This window comes from Rhinopithecus bieti, unplaced genomic scaffold (genome assembly GCF_001698545.2).
Source record: "Rhinopithecus bieti isolate Rb0 unplaced genomic scaffold, ASM169854v2 scaffold_26977, whole genome shotgun sequence".
Taxonomy (NCBI): domain Eukaryota; kingdom Metazoa; phylum Chordata; class Mammalia; order Primates; family Cercopithecidae; genus Rhinopithecus; species Rhinopithecus bieti.
In genome coordinates, this window is record NW_016812360.1 from 678,116 (window position 1) to 697,595 (window position 19,480).

General features: G+C 39.5%; 1 protein-coding gene across 1 annotated transcript in view; it reads right to left on the reverse strand.

The window, feature by feature from the left end:
• The window catches only part of MROH2B (maestro heat like repeat family member 2B), a 69,777-nt gene that overhangs the window by 6,342 nt on the left and 43,955 nt on the right, over positions 1–19,480 (reverse strand). The window contains 14 exon segments of the mRNA XM_017896009.1: positions 422–604; positions 850–996; positions 1,604–1,718; positions 3,424–3,564; positions 4,704–4,891; positions 5,381–5,507; positions 6,022–6,179; positions 8,650–8,802; positions 11,186–11,283; positions 13,688–13,808; positions 14,182–14,246; positions 14,249–14,270; positions 14,526–14,621; positions 14,718–14,853. Of these exon segments, the coding sequence (XP_017751498.1) occupies positions 422–604; positions 850–996; positions 1,604–1,718; positions 3,424–3,564; positions 4,704–4,891; positions 5,381–5,507; positions 6,022–6,179; positions 8,650–8,802; positions 11,186–11,283; positions 13,688–13,808; positions 14,182–14,246; positions 14,249–14,270; positions 14,526–14,621; positions 14,718–14,853 (1,750 nt within the window).

Genomic DNA, 19,480 nt, shown 5'->3' on the forward strand with positions numbered 1-19,480 from the left:
AGCATGCCAGGGAGTGGGAATGAGATAGGGAAGGGAGGAAAGCCAAGAAAGGAAGTATTAATGAGTGTGTTACTGTTATGAACAAGTGGAGCTCAATCTTTCTAAGGGGTGAGGAAGCCGGGAAATTTATCTACAAACTCTTGTTTCTTATTGTTTGAGGGTCCTTCCCAGGGCATTTCTTCCCCCAACAATCCTGGCTCACCCAGCTTAGACCAATCATGACTGCCAAGCCACAGAGCACCCTCAGGCAGAGACACACAGGAAGCCATCAGCTTGTATGGAGATTGTCTGCAGGTGACTTGTCTGGGTCAGGTCAAGGAATATGGGTGGGACACTGACAATGTCTTCTGTGAACACTACCTGAACCTTTTTCTGTTCCTTAACTTCTGGAGAGGGAAGATTCCTAAACAGGCTCACTTACATCTTCAAAGAAGGTCCTTGTTTGCAGCACTATTTCCTTGAAGTAGAAGCTCACGTCTCGGTCTGTGAGCAGATTCAGGATTTTTTTTAGAGCCTTCAAGCTTTCACAGACGACTTCGGTGCGAGCCAGGTGATACAGGCCTCTGATGATAGATTCTAGCATTAACTGCTTATGTTTCTTCACCTATTTTGAAATAAGACCTCTTAATCTTCAAAATTGTTCTATGCATATCTGGAATAGGGAAGCAGTCCTCAGACAAGAGGACTGAAATTTTGTCAGGGTCACACGTACTTCAACCCAAGAACTACTACTTTAGCAATGTATCTGGATTTCCAATTAATTTTTATGCAACTACTAGGTGTGGGTTAGGAAGTAATTATTTCAAAACTCTACTTAAGTGAACCATTTCCCCTTAGAATGCCTTTTACCTTGTGAGGAGCCCCAGATGCTGTGTTGCCGAGCCCTCGGATGGCCATCTGCCTCAGAGTGGCGTTGGAGTCCCAGGCACTTTGATCCATCAAGATCAGCACATCTCGCAGATTCCCATGCTTCCAAAGGATTGGCTCCTTCATGAGCTGAAACCAACACACTCCTCCCCTTTAGTTAAGGGTGTGGCCCCCCACTTCAGGAGAGTGCCAAAGACGTCATAAGTACAATTAAAGAGAGGACCCCACTGCTTGTGGAGCAGAGGAGGAAGCCCTCTGGGGAACCAGCAAGCCTTGCTGAAGCTGAGCTCTAGATGTGAGCAGCGCACAGGTCAGGCTTACATGGTGCTGTGAACCCGGTTACCTGCATAAGAGATGTCTAGTCTCAGTGGAAAATGGGGCAGGGAAAACAGGAATGACTGATAGTTTTTCTTCTCTGGATTGGCTGGAATAGTCTTTAGGCCGGAATTTGAAGCATCAGTGCTACAATGCTTTGTTTCATCCCTCACAGATTTATTGTCCCCTTTTCTCTGTCTTGTTCAAACTAGAGGGCAGGAGGTGGGTGAGGTGGTTTATTTTTCCTCTTTCACCCCCTGCTTAGGTACCATATCTCTGGCAGTAGCTGGTCTCTCCTCTATTAAAGCCCCCCACTTAGAAGTCTCTCTTCCCTGGTTCCAGTGCACATTGGGCTCCAGACCCTAAGAGAAATACCCCAAGGGGACCCAGTGAGTGTGCTCTGAGGGCTGCTCTCCCTTGCCTCAGAGAAGAAAGCGGTGCCAGTTATCCGGTAGTTCTCCGAGGAGGAGGTGAGAGATGAGAGCAGCTGTTCCATGATGTCCAGTATGACTCCGTGTTGCCACACTGCCATGCTCCTAGAAAATGCACGTTGTAGCAGAGACTTATTTTTCTAAACAATGGAGGAAATCTTAGTCTATTTGTTCATCAGGCAAGTAATTTGTCTAAAAAGGAATGCTTGGCTGGGGGTGGTAGCTCATGCCTGTAATCCTAGCACTTTGGGAGGCTGAGGCAGGTGGATTGCCTGAGCTCAGAAGTTCGAGACCAGCCTGGGCAACACGGTGAAACCCCATCTCTACTAAAATACAAAAAATTAGCCAGACATGGCAGTGTGCGCCTGTAGTCCCAGCTACTCAGGAGGCTGAGGCAGGAGAATTGTTTGAACCCAGGAGGCAGAGGTTGCAGTCAGCCGAGATTGCCCCACTGCACACTCCAGCCTGGGTGAAGAGCAAGACTCTTGTCTAAAAAAAAAAAAAAAAAAAAAAGAGACACTTGATGAAAGCCCACCAGGGCTTAAATTTTAAAATGACCTATCCAACTGTCCCATTTAAATGTAGTTTGAAATCCCATCAAAAAGCAGGCTAAGGACATGAATAGATAATTCTCAAAAGAAGATATACAAATGGCCAACAAACATATGGAAAAATGCTTAACATCACTAATGATCAGGGAAATGCAAATCAAAACCACAATGCAATACCACCCCACTCCTGTAAGAATGGCCGTAATAAAAAAAAAAATTTAAAAGAAGATGTTGGCATGGATGCCATGAAAAGAGAACACTTTTTCACTGTTGGTGGGAATGCAAACTAGTACAACCACCATGGAACAGTGGAACTTCTTGAAGAACTAAAAGTAGATCTACTGGTTAATCTAGCAATCCCACTACTAGGTATATCTACCCAGAGGAAAAGAAGTCATTATACAAAAAAGATACTTGCACACGCATGTTTACAGCAGCACAATTTGCAATTGCAAAAATATAAAACCAGTCCAAATGCCCATTAATCAACGAGTGGATAAAGAAAATGTGGTGTGTATATATATATATATATATATTTATATATATATATATATACACTATGGAATACTACTCAGCCATAAAAACGAGTGAAATAATGGCATTCACAGCAACCCAGATGGAACTAGAGACTATTACTCTATGTGAAGTAACTCAGGAATGGAAAAGCAAACATTGTATGTTCTGTCTCATATGTGGGAGCTAAGCTATTAGGATGCAAAGACATAAGAATGATACATTGGACTTTGGGGGTTTGGGGGAAGGAGCAGGAGTGGGGTGAGGGATAAAAGACTACACATTGGGTAAAGTGTACACTCCTCAGGTGATGGGTGCACCAAAATCTCAGAAATCATCACTAAAGAACTTATTCATGTAATCAAACATGACCTGTTCCCCAAAAACCTACTGAAATAAAAAAATAAAAAAGTTTTTGAAAAGCTGATTAAAAAAATGTTCAACAGAATTCTAGGTATGTGAATATTAAATATTTCTTTCAAAAAATAAGTATAGTTTGTCTAAAGATATTCACCTGAATCATGTTTCTTGAGGTGAGTGGTGCATGTGGGGCTGATCTTACCATCTCTTCGCACTCCCTTTTCCTTCTTCCCTGTTTGTCCTCCTTCGACTATTAGTCCTAAGTGAATCATTATGCTCAGTGAAGTTGCCTGTATTGCACGTTTTTTTTCTGTTTTTTTGTTTGTTTGTTTGTTTTTGTTTTTGTTTTCTTCTTTGTATCTGGTTCTAGAAAGTCTGCACATTACCTGGCCAGTGAACATACGCCTACGTGATGGGTACTAGGACTGCTGAGGAGAGTCCATAAGTTGTCCCCCTCATCAGATTCCTTTGCAAGGCCTTCTCTCATGGCTTGGGCTTGCAAACATCTTAGAGTAGCAGTTGAAAGCCTAAAGAAGACAGTCAGCATTACAAAACTAAGTCAACCCTTATAGGGAATTGCAAATTCCCAAGTTTACTTTCCCACTCCTCACAATGCTTTCCCACCCTTGGACTAGAGGATGTTGTGTAAGGGAAAAACAGGCAGCCCTATGCTCACATTTTAGCCTTAGGATCCTTGGGGACATTCAGATGACGTAGGCCAGTAAGTAATGCCACAAAATCTTGTCAACACTCCCCCCATAAGAAAAAATAAGCCATAAGAATAAAAAGTGAAAAATACCATATTTCACTGATTCTAAAACAACATCTCTGAAATCAGGATGCATCTTGCAGTAGACGTGTGTTACAATTGTTCTTGGCCAGACAGTACTTGTGACGTAGTTACTATTGTCTGTGCATTCACATCTGTTGCCTGTTTAGGTATAGCTCTTTATATTACCATCATTTTAGTAAAGTTACATGTATTATTGGAACTATTACTTTTAATAGTAAAAACAGATATTACTTTTGCACCAACCTAATACATGTGTTGAATCTAAATGGTGTTTAAAGTGTCTTTAAAAATGTTGCACTATAATTTTACATTGGACTGAAAAGTTATGCAAAAGGCAAGGAAACAGAATGATGTGATATAAAATGAAAATTTATACCTCACAGTCCTAAAAGAGTTCTTTTGATAAGTACAGAATAAAAATTTTAAAGTTTAAGAAAGCATTGATTCACTGCTTACTTTGGAGTCCTTTTCTGTTTTCTCAATGGTATGCAAAATGCTTATTTTCAATTGCTGAAGTCTCAGAGTTTATGAAATATGGTATTTATTTTATTTTCTTCTTTCCCTGGTGGACTTGAAGATCACAAGATTCCAGCCTCTCTAGGAAGATCTCAATGATAGAAACCAAAGATAATACAGTAGTTCCTCTAGGAAAGAAAGCATAGACCCTTATTCTTTAAGTGACTATTCTGTGTAGCTACACTGGATACTGGCTCAAGAAGAACTATGGTGTCATGGCTTAGGGACAGTAGAGCCTTGTTTCTTCATGGACAATGGATGTTATGACAGAAAGGGCAGACCCTGACTTCTGCAATGCTGCTCCTGGAGTCTGGGATTAGGACTTCTGTGGAAGATGCTTCCTGATTGGCCATTTACCTGCAGGGGTCTGGGATCTGCTGCTGTTCTCCCTGCTGCATCACATGCCGCCTGCGGCTCCAGGAAGAAGTGGGCATCTTCTGGCCCAGTGTGCAGCTAACCAGCTTCAGGAGGAGAGTGAACAGCTCTGGATACAAGCCGGTGACAGAGGTGCCTATTGAGATCACTTCATACATAGCACAGGCCACCTGAGAGGAGAAAGGGCCTCTTGGTCAGGCAGTCTCATTTCCTCCAACACCATCTTCTCTCTGGGCTGATTTTCAACTTTGTTTTCTCCACCAGTAAAAACACATAGAAATGGGAGGGTTTATTGTCTGGAAATTTCTCAACTCAGGGACTGCCATGTTAGTCCTGTGACTGCCAGGGGATACTAGTCATGTAAAATAAAATGTTTTCAGCATTGGGGTTTTTCAACAAAAACGGGTCCTTCGGATATCTTCCAGATTAATCTAGAAATATAGATACATAGATTTTGGGGTGGGGGTTGATGAGAAATTTGCTTCTAAAAATGATCAGCCACAGACAAAAGTACAGCCATAACTATAAACTGAATAAATTTAGGGTATCAGAGAAGAAGGAGGTGTCATTAATGTGAGAGCACCAAGCTCCACGTGGGGATAGATCATAGAGGATGGCACAGTCTCAGGCAAGTGATGGGTTTAGGCTGTCCAACTCACTGAAATTGCCTCAACCCTGGCGATGTCATCTTCTAACTCGGTCTCCAGTTTGCCTATTAAGGCTTGCAAGAGTTTCCCACTGGAGGCTGGCTTTTCAGCCAGCGCCTTCCACAATGTCTTTGTGTCCCTAGGGTGGCAAAGCAGGAAATTGGTAGATAAGGCACAACCCCTCAGGCTCTAAGCTTCTCCATCTGACTCACTCTAAAATCACATTATGACTAAACATAATTTCAAGGGCAGATGGACATGCTGCCATGCCTGGGGATAAGAAAGATGTTTTACATAACAATTCAGCAACCTAGCCTTGGGTTACAGAACTTTGTTAAAGTCCACTAAGATGGGAACCTCTCATGTAGGTGCATTCTAGGCCACCAGAAAAAGGAGAATATTCACTTTTTAATATTCTCTTATTCCTATGGTGTATGGTTAAAATATTATTATGCAATACATATATATCTTATATATATGAAAAGCACTTGGAAAAACCTTATTTGTGATTCAAATACCAATTGTTAAATTGTTATTCAGATGAGCTATTTTCAACCTTTGTTTGCTATCTTGCTCTCAAACCATAAATCCCTCCCCAAGGCCTTTCAGAGTGGCCTTCCCTAGGAGAAGGAATCAGTTCAATAAGGATCTACCTGTCAAAGGGCAGAGGCTTCTGTAAAAGGTTGACAACAACTGTTTCCATGTGAAAGCTGGCTATCTGGGAGATGGCTTCTAGCACGAACTGAAAACTTTCTTCTTTTTGTCTGAGGACTGGCATGTGATGGTAAATTGTGCTTAAGATCTCCAATAGCTAAAGAGAAAAAAGCCAAGTCAAACATTAAGTTGCCATTTTCCCTCTATGTGAATGACTCAGAACAGGTACCTGTCATGGGTGGGCAGTTGATGAATTCTAAATAATGTTAAAAATAATAATTGATTTCACATGTGGCCTATTTCTCACTTAGGAGGATTATTCATGAATTGGGTATTTATTCCTAATTCAATTTAGGAAACATTTTGTGAAAGAGTGTATTATGACAGTTGCTATGTTTGCCATTGTTGGAATTTACCAAAGATGAAAAAGATGTACCCCTTTTGCAAAAGGAGTGAGTGACCCAATAAAAAATATCAATCATAGACCTAAAGGCCTGTAGTTCAAGGCAGTCTATGGCAAATGGTATACATGAGGTGCATACAACCAGAATCCAGGAGGAACTGATTCACACTGGAGGGCCATTTGCTTTGGGTCTTGAAGCATTTGTAGCAATTTCAAAAGGCAAGGTGGAGACAGATGGTGGGGAAGGGCATCCTTGTCAGAAAGAAGAAAATCAGATAAAGATGTGAAGTTAAAAGACATGAGAATAGGTGGAGCACAGAGGATTTTTAGGGCAGTGCAACCACTCTGTATGATCTTATACTGGTGGATACACGTCATTACACATTTGTCAAACCCATGACTGTACAACACCAGGAATGAACCCTAAACCCTAAAGTCCATGGAACTGTGGACTTTGGGTGATGATGTGTAATTGTAGGTTTACCAATCATAACAAATCTACTCTGGCGGGAGATATTGATAGTTGGGAGGCTGTGTGCATGTAAGGGGAGTGGGTAGATGGGAACTGTGCTTAATTTTGCTGTGAACCTAAAACTGCTCTAAAAAATCTATTTTTAAAAAAATCATGGGATCATGGGCATAAGAAAATGCTGAGATTTCTAGTGTAGGAGAATGGTCCAGGCTGGAGTGTAGAGAGAATAAGGGTAATAAAAGGAAGATGACTTTATAGAAAAGATGAACCCAGATCTCAGAGTACTGAATGCCACCTTTATGGATTTGGATGTCAATCTGTGGGCAGTAAGGAACAATATCATACATTTGGATTTTTGACATGGAAAAAGGCATATATCTATGCTAAAGTAACTTTGCTTCTAGTAGACATTTCTCTCTCTTATTTTGGATAGACATTTAAGTTAGACATTAATTTAAAATATATTTTATCTGAATTACAATTCCTTAGTTATAAATAGCCCCCCTTTATGATTACTACAGATTCCCAGCTCAATGAGGGTTGGAGAGTATTTAGGTCCCTATTGTAAGCCTTTGCCTACTGTGTGAACAACTCTTTATGCTATACACTCAAATATATGAACATTCCACATTTATCAATTTATCTATTTTGACTGTCCAGTGCCTACCACATAGTATATACTCAATAAATGTTTTCAAAAAGACTTATTGAAAAGTAATTGGCACAGAGGAAATTTTCAATGCCCTTAACACAAAAGCTGTGCTTTGGAGAGTCTTTAAATTGAGAGTAGTTGACTGGACTATAGGGACAAGAACTTCTTTCTCTTACTCCCTTTGAATTGCTTTCATTTAGTTAAAGACTTTTCCTTTTTTTTTTTTGAGACAGAGTCTTGCTCTGTTGTCCAGACTGGAGAGCAGTAGCACAATCTCAGCTCACTACAACCTGTGCCTCCGTGGTTCAAGTGATTCTCCTGCCTCAGCCTCCCAAGTAGCTGGGATTACAGGCACCTGTCACTATGCCCAGCTAATTTTTGTATTTTTAGTAGAGACGAGGTTTCTCCATGTTGCTCAGGCTTGTCTCAAACTCCTGTCCTCAAGTGATCTACCTGACTTGGCCTCCCAAAGTACTGGGATTACAGGTGTTAGCCACCTCACTCAGCCCACTTTTCCCTTCTTATTAATATTTGAATAACTTGTATTCTATTTTTGACTTCAGAAGGGAAAAGAGAGGTATCTCCACTTGGAGCTCTTAACCAAGCTTCCTGAATTTAAATCTTGTTCACTCTGCTTAACTCTCCAGTTGGGAAGAAGAATTGAGGACTTTCCCCAATCCAATGGTTATCAGACAATAAACACTATGGGGTGTGGGAGAAAAGCCTGAAGAGTAGCAGTGAAATTAGAAACTCCTGCCCTTGGCGGTTGTCTCAAAGGCATCCACATGGTCACTCTTATCCTTACAGCTCTAACAACCCAGTTTTCAATCATCCAAATGGCCTTGTTTCAAAGCTGCTTCCTCTAGCCAGAGTGAGACAGTTTGAAAAGCTTTTACATTAAAAGACAAGAGAGGCAATTGAGACAGGACCTCAACATGAGCCTTGTTGTTAAACACACAATGTGGGTCTCTAATGAGGCCTCTTGAGGCTGTACAAGCCTTTGCATGCTGTCCATCAGTGGACAAACAGAGGCAGTGGCTGACTTGGCATTTTAGAAGTGACAGAATTCTGCTCAGTTGTAAAACTGGCTATCAGTTCACCTGATCTTCCAGAGCAGCTCCCTGCTCCTTCAGGACAGTGATCATCCATATGCCACAGGCCTTTGTGCATGTGGGGTTGAGGCTCTCCAGACCATCCAGCATTTCCTCTAAGAACATGAGAATTTCTTCATTTGGGATGAATTTACTGACAATCTGAAAATGCACCCAGAAAGATTCATGTAATCAACCACCCCATTTTATAGCTAGATACTTACAACATGCTGTTATGGTTTGTTTTAAGGTATTAGAAGCCACTGAACTTTTCAACAGTTTTGACTGAGGCCCCAGAAACTAGAGAAAATACTAGAACAGGGCATAGACATGACCTTTTATTACTAAGCAAACTTTTCATGGAGTTGCCTTTTTATCATTTCATATTTATTGAATCCTAAGCCTGCTAAGGCAATTTCCTCTCCAAGCCTAAAGTTATAGCATACTGCATAGGGAAAAATAATGCAGAATGTTTATATAGCAATATATACATTATAAATTCCTTTTACATACATTCATATATCATAGAAACATGTCTTGAATCTGCCACATAATACCTAAACCTTGAGGATTCAGGAAAACCTATCAATATGTACTAAGTACCATGCTGAATAGTCAGGTGGTGGACAATGTACATATGGAGTATGGATTATTATGAGCCTTGTTTCTTGCTCTTCCATATTTCAATATTAAGAACAGTCCATAAAAGGTCAATAAAATGGAAGAACTTTGCAATTGTTGTCTCTAGGTGCAAGTACTATACAGAATGCTTGGTTGATAGCAGTGTGTGAATTTCAGTGTGTATGTCTGTGTGTGTGCATTAATGAAAAAGGAGTGGGAAGGCAGGTGAAAAGTTGGTGTTTGAATGAGTTCCAGGATCATTATCTGGGGAATTAACTAAGCAAAATGGCAATGATTATGAGTTTGTAGACATGAGAAAGTTCCTATTTACAGTGGTCTTCCCCTTGCATTAAGTGGCCAGATGATATTGAGAAGATATGAGCTCCTTTCCTTGAATATTTGCACATCCAAGCCATTTGCTGAGTTATTATGGTTCTAAGATCAAAGGACTATGCCATGGCTACCATTCTATGTAACTCCAAATGCTTGCCTGTTGTCCAAGATTCATGATTAGCTGTTTTGTCTCACAGTGGGTTGGATGTTGATTCAGGAGCAAAGGAAAGAAGGGAGCTCATGTTTTTGAGCACCTATTATGTGTCGGGCACCTTTTAAGGCATTTGACATATGTTCCCTTCCTGTCTCCAAATGGCTTCTCTGTCATTTGCTGATCAACTACTCGTGTCTCCGCTACAGCCACCTTCCTTGGTCCTAATTGCCTCATTTGATAGCTAGAGTCTTGCAGTTTCCTCCAAACTGACTTCCCTAATTTTGCTCTTAACAGTCTACATTCAAGTCTCCACATAGCTGCCAGAGTGGCCCTTCAGAAATGTAAGTCTTGTTGTGTTTTTCCTCTTAGAACCACTGTTAGCCTAGAAGAGGCATTTGCACACTAGGAATATGAGCCCCGTCCTCAAGATATTTCACTTCTCTCTTTAAGTATATTGTCATAACGTACTGATTTTGCTGGATCCTTTATTGCCACCTGTGGAAAATTGCCATTAACATCAATATAAATCTGTAATGTCTACATTATGAATGATGTTGTCACACATGAGGGTGCCTTTTTGCATTTCAAAATTGGCATAATTATGTGTAGTGGCTTGACTCTTCTCAGAACCCTCCACTGGCTTTTGATTTCAAATAGAGCAAAAAAAAAAGTTCCTTAAAAAGGCTCAGAAGGCCCTTGGATCAGCATCTGGTTATCTCTTGGATCTCATTACTCCCTCTTTCTATACTTCAGGGGCTTTGCACTTGCTGTTTTCCCTCTGCCTGGAATTCTCTTTTCCAGATATTTCCATGATTATCTCTTTCAGGGTGTCCTTCTCCAGAGGATCACTTCTTACCTATTCTTTATTCCCTTTCTTGACTTTATTTTTCTTGGTTATCATTATCTGATATTATGTTTATTTTTTGGATTTCCTTTACTAAGATGCAAGTTCAGTGAAACAGGAATTGTATTTTCTGCTTAGTGCCTAGAATAGAGCTTTGCATATGGTAGGTGCTCAGGAGAAGGGAGATAAGTGAATGCATGACTGAATGAGTGATTGAATTGATCGGCCAGTCCTCACAACAACCACAAAATGGTCTTTTGTTTTTGTTTCTTGAGGATGAGGAGACTGAACTTCAATCAGTGCACACAGAGTACATCTGATTAACTCCAAAGCTCTTGTTCCTTCCACTCCAACCCACAGCATCCCACATTCTGGGGAAGAACACTTGGTCTACAAAGTTTCCCACCATATGAAATGATCAGTAGTGAGTGTTGACTAGGCATGTGTACTCAGAGTTAGAAAATGACAGGACCATGACTCCTTCAATCAGCTTGAATATCTATCTTCCTTTGCAGTGGGGAGTATGTAGCTTACCCATTTGGAAATCAGTCCAGAATCTTTATATCCACTGGCCACTCCTCCATATTTATTACCTTAGCTATTTTAGAAGAAATCTTGATCTGAACCTGCACGTCATCACTTTCCAGCCCTTCCTGCAAACCCTGCAGTCTTTCCACTTCCAGGTGAATGCCTAAAATCAACAAAGGGAGAAATGTTTAAGCATTCAAAGACCTGATAGGCATTGACGAGGCTGGCTACATTTTGATATGACTCTAAATTAGCTGCTGTCTGTTGAGATGGTGAACATAAGCGCTAACACATACTGAGTGGTTTCTACATGCTGGGCACCATGCAAACACTCTGCATACAATGATCTCATTTATTACTCACAAGCATTATCTGAGGTAGACTCTCCTGTTCCCTTCTTGGTTTTGCAGATGAGAAGGTGGGAACAGAGATGTGAAGACATTGCCCAAGGCACATGGTGAATAAAAATAGGAGAGTCTGAATTTGAGCCCTGGTCTGTCTGACACAAATGCCCAGGCTCCAACTACTCTGCTATGCTGCTATCTCTCTTGGATTTCTATTCTTCAGTGAGCTCCCTCATTGGGGAAACTGAAAAGTAACTATTGTAATGAGAAGTTTACATCAGCAACTGTATAAGTGATTGTTGATATCAATTTGTAAATGCAGGCCTAACTAATAAAGATTTTCTGTTTGTTATTTGAATGTATATTAATCATGGAAACTAACACATGAACCATTCTACGGAAGGCAGCCTAGCCCAGCGCGATACACGTGGACTTTGAAGTCACATGCGCCTGAGCTCAAAACCCAGCTACTCTACTTTCAGTGGTCCAAGTAACTGGAAACTTCTTAATTTCAAATTCTCCCCTTTCAAAACTAAATGTCCATGAGTATCGATGGGTATTTAATTTAGCATCACACTTGTTACTTGTGTCTAGTAGGTATTTTAGTAGTACATGTTCTTTCTCTCCACCATGCTTGTTTGGTCCATCAGGGAAAATGTCAATGTAAATTACAAAGTATGGGAGTTTTATTAACAAAGAGTGTTTGAGGACCTGAATTTTTCATATTTTAGGAAAACGAAGTAGGCTAAAGGAAAATAGGTAGAACAACAATAGAATCCAAATTCCTTTTTTTCCTATGAGTTCCCTACAGGCATATTTTTTTTTTTTTTTTAATGGTTTTTTTTTTTTTTTTTTTTTTTTGAGACAGTCTCCTAGGCTGGAGTGCACAAGTGTGATCTCGGCTCACTGCAACCTCTGCTTTCCAGGTTCAAGTGATTCTCTTGCCTCAGCCTCCTGAGTAGCTGGGATTACAGGCATCCACCACCACTTCTGGCTAATTTTTTGTATTTTTGGTAGATGATGGGGTTTCACCATGTTGGCCAGGCTGGTCTCGAACTCCTGACCTCAAGTGACCCATAGACTTTGGGCTCCCAAAGTGCTGGGATTACAGGGTGAACCACCACGCCCAGCCTGGAATGGTTCTTTAGTTCTCACTTCCTTAATTCTGCTTTTTTCCTGACTTGGTAAAAATGTATATCCTTAACTATCTTCCTATATCCCAAAGGACTTTTATACCTACTTTGACTCTGCTGAAGAGTTTTTTCTTTTCTTTTGACTGACTATCTGTCTCCCTCTAACCAAATCCTACCTTTTGGCTTTAACACACTTATAAAATGTGAATATTTGTACTGTAATATCTCTGTGTCCCCAGCATTAGAACAGTGCCTGACACATGGAAAGGCACTCAACAAATATTTTGAAGACCTAAAAGAATGATGTGTGGAACATAGGCAGGCATGAGGTAGCATTAAGTCTAGACTGTTTCTGGCTGCGCCTGCTCTGCAGAACTGCACACACACAATGTAGAGCTGTCCTTGATGAAACATGGACTCAATTAACCTGGACAGGAAGCCCTGATTGTTGGTTTCAGCCTGAGACGGAGGTTTAAAAATTCCTAATATTCTGTAGTATTGACAGTTATTCACACGTACTTGGAGAGCAGGAGGAGCTCCTGCTCTGAAAATTTCCACAATGTTCTGTCTCTTGGAGAGCTTTGAAAGGCACTTAGTACCATGATAATACTGCAATTTTCTCCTGAAGAAAACCATGTGATAGAGGAAGCATTGCTAATATGCCCAATTGCTTAGTGATTTAAATCGGAGACTCTCAAAACATCTTACCTACTTTGATGGATCTTTATCATGCTTTGGTGTTATTATCTCTATTTTAAAAAATGGGAAAACAGAGCCACCGAGGAAAGAAATACTTGTTTCAGATCTAGGAGACAGATTCTGTGATATAATTAAGGTATTAAAACAGAAATTGCTGAACTGGAGAGGGAAGGAGAAACAGAGAGACAGAGAGAGAGAGAGACAGAGAGAGAGAGACAGAGAGAGACAGAGAGAGAGATGGGGAGGGGAGAGGAGAGGAGGAAAGGAGGAAAATGAGGAAAGAGGAGAGAGGAGAGGGGAGAAAGGAGACATAGGTGCATAGGAGAAAAGCTGAGAATAAAAGAAGATGGGTTTCTTTTCTTCATTTGTGGGCTCCCCACCTTTCCCTCACCTTTTATATAGAACAGACCAATAGTTGAGCTAGCAGCCGCCTGACGGATGGTGGGCAGGGTATCACAGGAGTGAGGAGCCAGGAGTCCAAGCAGTGAACCAATTTTAAAGTTCTCTGGTGCCTGCAGGATAAAGGAGGCATCCCGTTGTGATGAGGTAGCTTGGTCATATCCCAGGATATTCCCAACACTGGATCTCAAGTCTCTTATTTTCTCTCTGCAGGTCCTTAGAATGAAATCTGATCTTGCACTTTCTCCTAAAAGATGCCTATTTTCAAGGGCAGTGGAAAAGTAAGCATGCATGTAAAGACAACCCAATAGCTCAATTTGTATGTGTGAGCTGCACTCTGAAGTTAGAGCTCTCTCCAAAAGTACTTCAAAAGCACTTTGCTCTGAGATGCAAGATCCACCAGGCAGGAGTTTTGGATTCCAGACGTCTCAGAGATCCCTGCTGTTCACAAGGAATAAAGTCTATTCATTCCAGAGGATTACTTACCGCAATATCATTTGTCAGCACTTTCGCTGTGATCTGGAAGGCTCTTTCTCTTTCCCACTCTTTTGTGAAACAAGCCACATTCGGAGAAGCTGTTGGTCAAAGAATAAATGTTCTTTCTTTAGTATTCTTCATATTCATCTAGTTTCATATTCTCTCTTTCTGACTCTGCCTCTTCTGTAACAGGGTGCTCACTTCCCCACAATTTTAAGTAGATGGCTGTATGTGGGGTGTGGGTGGGTCCAGCTGGATGTATTCATGTGAGGAAAATGCAGTAGAGTTTGGAGTGGACATTGAAGAACAGGTTAGGGAGAATGAGAATCAGTTTGAGTGGAGGCTCTACTCACATTAAACATTTCTTGACAGTCCTCTGCATTCACATTATCCCACATCATGGTCTTCAGAAGTTTTCCTAGGGCATCCATGGATCGTTCATAGAGAAACTGAAATCAAATTCGTGTGTGTAAGTCTCAGGCTGGGGTGAGACAGTAAGGTCCCACCGCAGATTTTCATTCTGCTTAGGCCTCACTAGTGCATACTTGAATGTGCTCCTTGTCCTTATCTGTCTGGCCTTCACTTTTCAGATTTTCCAGAGGTGGAAGGGGCAGCAGCCTCCGAGTATTCTCTTCAAGAATGTTAAGGTGATCTTGTAGTGAGAGCTGAGGTTTCAGTTTACTGAAATGAGAACCAGGTGGAGGAATGGATATTGCAGCGACCAACAGAACATACCCGGTGGAGTTCCCAAGAACTGCCGATCACATCTGACCATGTGACTAATGTGTCACATTTTCTGACATGTTGGGATGTTGAGAGAGGTGGTGACAGGAGTAGGGAGAGATGGGAACATAGAATCAGACTGCATTGGTGAGCATAGTCAAGACGCCTCCATTCTTTAGATTGATGAACAAATCACCCCTCACTTTGTGTTCCTTAACACGTTATTATATGATCTGTGACCGCTTTAACCCACTTGTTTTCTCCATCTCGTGTGTGTGTGAGAGAGAGAGTGTGAGAAAGAGAGAGAGAGAGAATGACAGAGAGATATACATGTATCTCCTCAACTAGATTGTAGGTCTGCAGCAGTGACTTTTATCGATTTCATGTGTCTTTTCATGTTCTAAATAGTGCCACATATACTATAGGTTCTTATGAATGCACAAGTGAACAAATGACACTGGAGTGTTTCTTCCTTTCTGCCTTTCTTTCAAATGTTTACTATAGACTTCATGAGGATATGAAAAGTCTAGACATGACTTGGAAAATGTACATGTTCAATAAGCATGAAAACCACATTTACTTTTAAATAAATGTAAGTTAAGACAATAAGATACCATTAGTCAGCTACCAAATTAGCAAAGCAATTAAAATGATGACACCATCAGGGAAATAAGGTTCTCTTAGAGAGGAATAAAATTCAGTACCAGCTGGGAAAGCTCTATGTAGTATTCTCGTCTTTATTGTCTGGTTCACTGATAATCAATGTATCAAAGTATAATTTATGTATAGTAAGCTGCATCCATTAAAACAATTTTGAGAGAGATTCACACTCATGAAAACTCTGACGGTTAGGTAACCAATATAGAATATTTCTATCATACTCTATTTTTTTTCTATTCCCCTTTCCAGGTTATCTTTTCCTCCCCGTTGACAACCACTGATTTGCTTGCTGTCATTAGAAATTAGTTTTAAGTTCTACAGCTGTGCTGTCTCTAGCCACATATGCTAGTGAACATGAGTTGTGGGCTGATCCGGATTAAGATGCAATGTAAGTGTAACACATAGGATTTTGAAGATTTAGTATGAAGAATAATATAAATTATCCAATTTTAAAATACTGAATATATGTTGAAATAATATAATAAATATATTGGATCAAATAAAATATACTATTAAAATTAATTTTATCATTTCTTTTCACTGGTTTAAAAGTGGTTACCAGACAGTTTTAAATGACATATGTGACTTGCATTGTGTTTCTACTTGACAACACTCTTCTAGAGCCTGGTTAATTCTTAATTCTTCTTTGAGATTGATTTATTTGAGATTTCTACAAACCTCCCTCATTTTTGTTAACATGGCAACCTGTACTTTCTCTTATCTTGCCTCTTACCACATTTGGAGAAATTATGTGGGTGCTTCTTACATCCGTTTCCCCCAGTAGGCTGAAACTCTGTCAGGGGAGTTCTTGTTCATCATCACTCTTTTGCAACCGAGTTCACTGACTAATATGACATAGATGCCACTTAATAATATTTATTGAATAAAACCATCAACTATTATACTTAAAAGTTCAGAAAATAATTTTTTGCACAAAGGTGTTCATCAAAGTATCATTTATAGTTTTTAAAATAGGCAACAATTATATATAACAATAGAAGGTTGGTTAAGTAAGATGAGACATATTTATTCAAAATATTAGGCAGCCATTAAAGATATACTTGTTACCTCAACGTAATCAACACCATATGTTAAAAGCTTATAACTAACATTTTACTCAATGGTGAAAGGCTGAAAACATCCCCTGTAAGATCAAGAATAAGACAAGGATACCATTTTTACAACTTCTATTTAGCATAGTACTGGAAGCCCTAGCCAGAGCAATCAGGCAAGGAAAAATTAAAAAGGCATCTAAATTAGAATAGAAGAAGTAAAAAATCTCTGTTTAGAGATGACACAGTCTTATATGTAGGAGCCCTAATGACTCTACCAAAAAACTGTGAGAACTAATTAATGAATTCAGCAAAGTTGCGAGATACAAAATCAACCTACCAAAATCTGTTGCATTTCTACGTACAACTGATTTGTTAAGAAATGAACAAACTGAAAAGGAAATGAACAATTCCATTTACAGCAGCATCAAAAAGAATAAAGTACTTAGGAATAAACTTAACCAAGTGAAACACAGAAACCCACTAAACATTGTTGAAAGAAATGAAAGAAGGCACAAATAACGGAACGGCATCCTGTGTTCATGAATTAAACAATAATGTAAAGATGGCGAGATCTTAATATTGTTAAGATTAGATCTACAGAGTTAATGTAATTCCTATCAAAATACCAAAGGTGCTTTTTGTAGAAATAGAAAAATTCATCCTAAAATTCATATGAAATCTCTAGAGACCCCAAATAGCCAAAACAATTTTGAAGAAGAACAAAGTTGGAGGTCTTATACTTACTGATTTCAAAACTTTTTACAAAAGTACAGTAATCAAAATAGTATGTAATTGGCCTAAAGTTATACATGTACATGTAGGCCAGGTGTGGTGGTAGGAACCTGTAATCCTAGCATTTTGGGAGGCTGAGGTGGGCTGACAGCTTGAGCCCAGGAGTTTGAGACCAGCCTAGACAACATGGCAAAACTATGTCTCTACAAAAATAGAAAAATGAGCTGGGTGTGGTGGTGCTCGCCTGTGGTCCCAGATACTTGGGAGGCTGAGGAGGGAGAATCACTTGAGCCCAGGAGGTCAAGGGTGCAGTAAGCCGAGATTGTGCCACTGCACTCCAGCCTGGGTGACAGAGTAAGACCCTATCTCAAAAAACAAAAACAAAAAAAGAGACATATGAATCCATGGAATAGAATAAAGAGCTTATAAGTAAACCATTAAATGAACTACGACAAGGGTACCAAGACCATTCCATGGGGAAAGGACAATTTTTTAAAAAACAAATTTTATTGAGTATATTTAAGGTTTACAACATGATGTTAGAAGATATATATAGGAAAAGGTTACCATACTGAAACAAATTAACATAGCCATCATCTCACATAGTTACCCATTTCTCTTCTACCCGCTCCCACCTCTGCCCCATGGCAAGACCAAAAGTAGGAACAGCTATAATCTACTCACTTAGCAAAATCCTTAATACAATACACTATTATTAAATATAGTCCTAGGTTGTACATTATTAGATCTTTAGACTCGTTCATCAGACTTCCTTGCTACTTTATATCTTTTGACTTACATTTTCCATTTCCTACCCACCACTGAGAATAAAACAGTAGCCACTGTTTTTTATTCTCAATTTCTGTATATCTGACATTTTAAAACGTTCCACATACAAGTGAGATTACACAATATTTTTTTTTCTGTGTCTGGCTTATTTCACATAGTATAATGTTGTACAGGTCCACTCATGTTGTAATAAATGGAAGGATCTCCTTTTCAAAGGCTGAATAATATTCCATTATGGGCATAAATATCACAATGTCTTTATCCATTCATTCATTGACAGACACCGAGGTTGTTTCTACATCTGAGCTATTGTTAATAATGCTGCAATAAATATGGAAGTACAGATAACTTAAAATTTTTTTAATTTAAAAAGCTATAGGGGTACAAGTGGTTTTTGGTTACATGGATGAGCTGTATAGTAGTGAAGTCTGAGATTTTAGTGTACTTGTTACCCAAAGAGTGTACATTGTACCCCAATAGGTAAATTTTCATCTCTCAGGGAGTGCAGATATCTTTACGAGGTGGTAATTTCATTTCCTTTGGGTATATACACAGAAGAGAAATTGCTGGGTCATATAGTAATTCTATTTTTAATTTCTTTTGGACCCTCCATCCTGTTTTCCATAATGGATGTACCAATTTACATTCCCACCAACAGTGTACAAGGGTTTCCCTTTCTCTATATTCTTGCTAACATGTGTTAGGATTTCTTTTTGATAACAGCTATCTTAGCAGGTATGAGGTAATATCTCAGAGCAGTCTTGATTTGTGTTTCCATAGTTATGAGTGATATTGAGTATTTTTCATTTGCCTTTTAGCCATTTGCATGCTTTCTTTTGAGAAATGTCTACTCTGGTCCTTTGTCCATTTTTAAATCAGATTATATATTTTCTTGCTATTGAGTTGTATGAGTTCTTTTTAATTTTGGATATTAACTCCTTATCAGATACATGGTTTGCAAATATTTTTTCCAATCCATAGGTTGCCTTTTCATTTTGTTGACTATTCCCTTTGTGCTGCAGAAACTTTATAGTTTGATGTAGTGCCATTTATTTATTTTTCCTTTTGTAGGCCAGGCTTTTGATGTGAGGACAACCTTTATAAGAAACGTCGTTGGAAAAACTGAATATCCACATGCAAAAGAGTTAAGTTGGACCCTTATGTTACACCATATGCTAAAATCAACTCACAATGGATCAAAGATCTAAATGTAAGAGCTAAAGCTGTGAAACTCTAAGAAGAAAACATAGGGAAAAGCTTCATGGTCTTGAATTTGACAGTGATTTCTTGAAACACAGGCAAGAAAAGGAAAAATAGACAAATGGACTACTTAAAAATTATAAACTTCT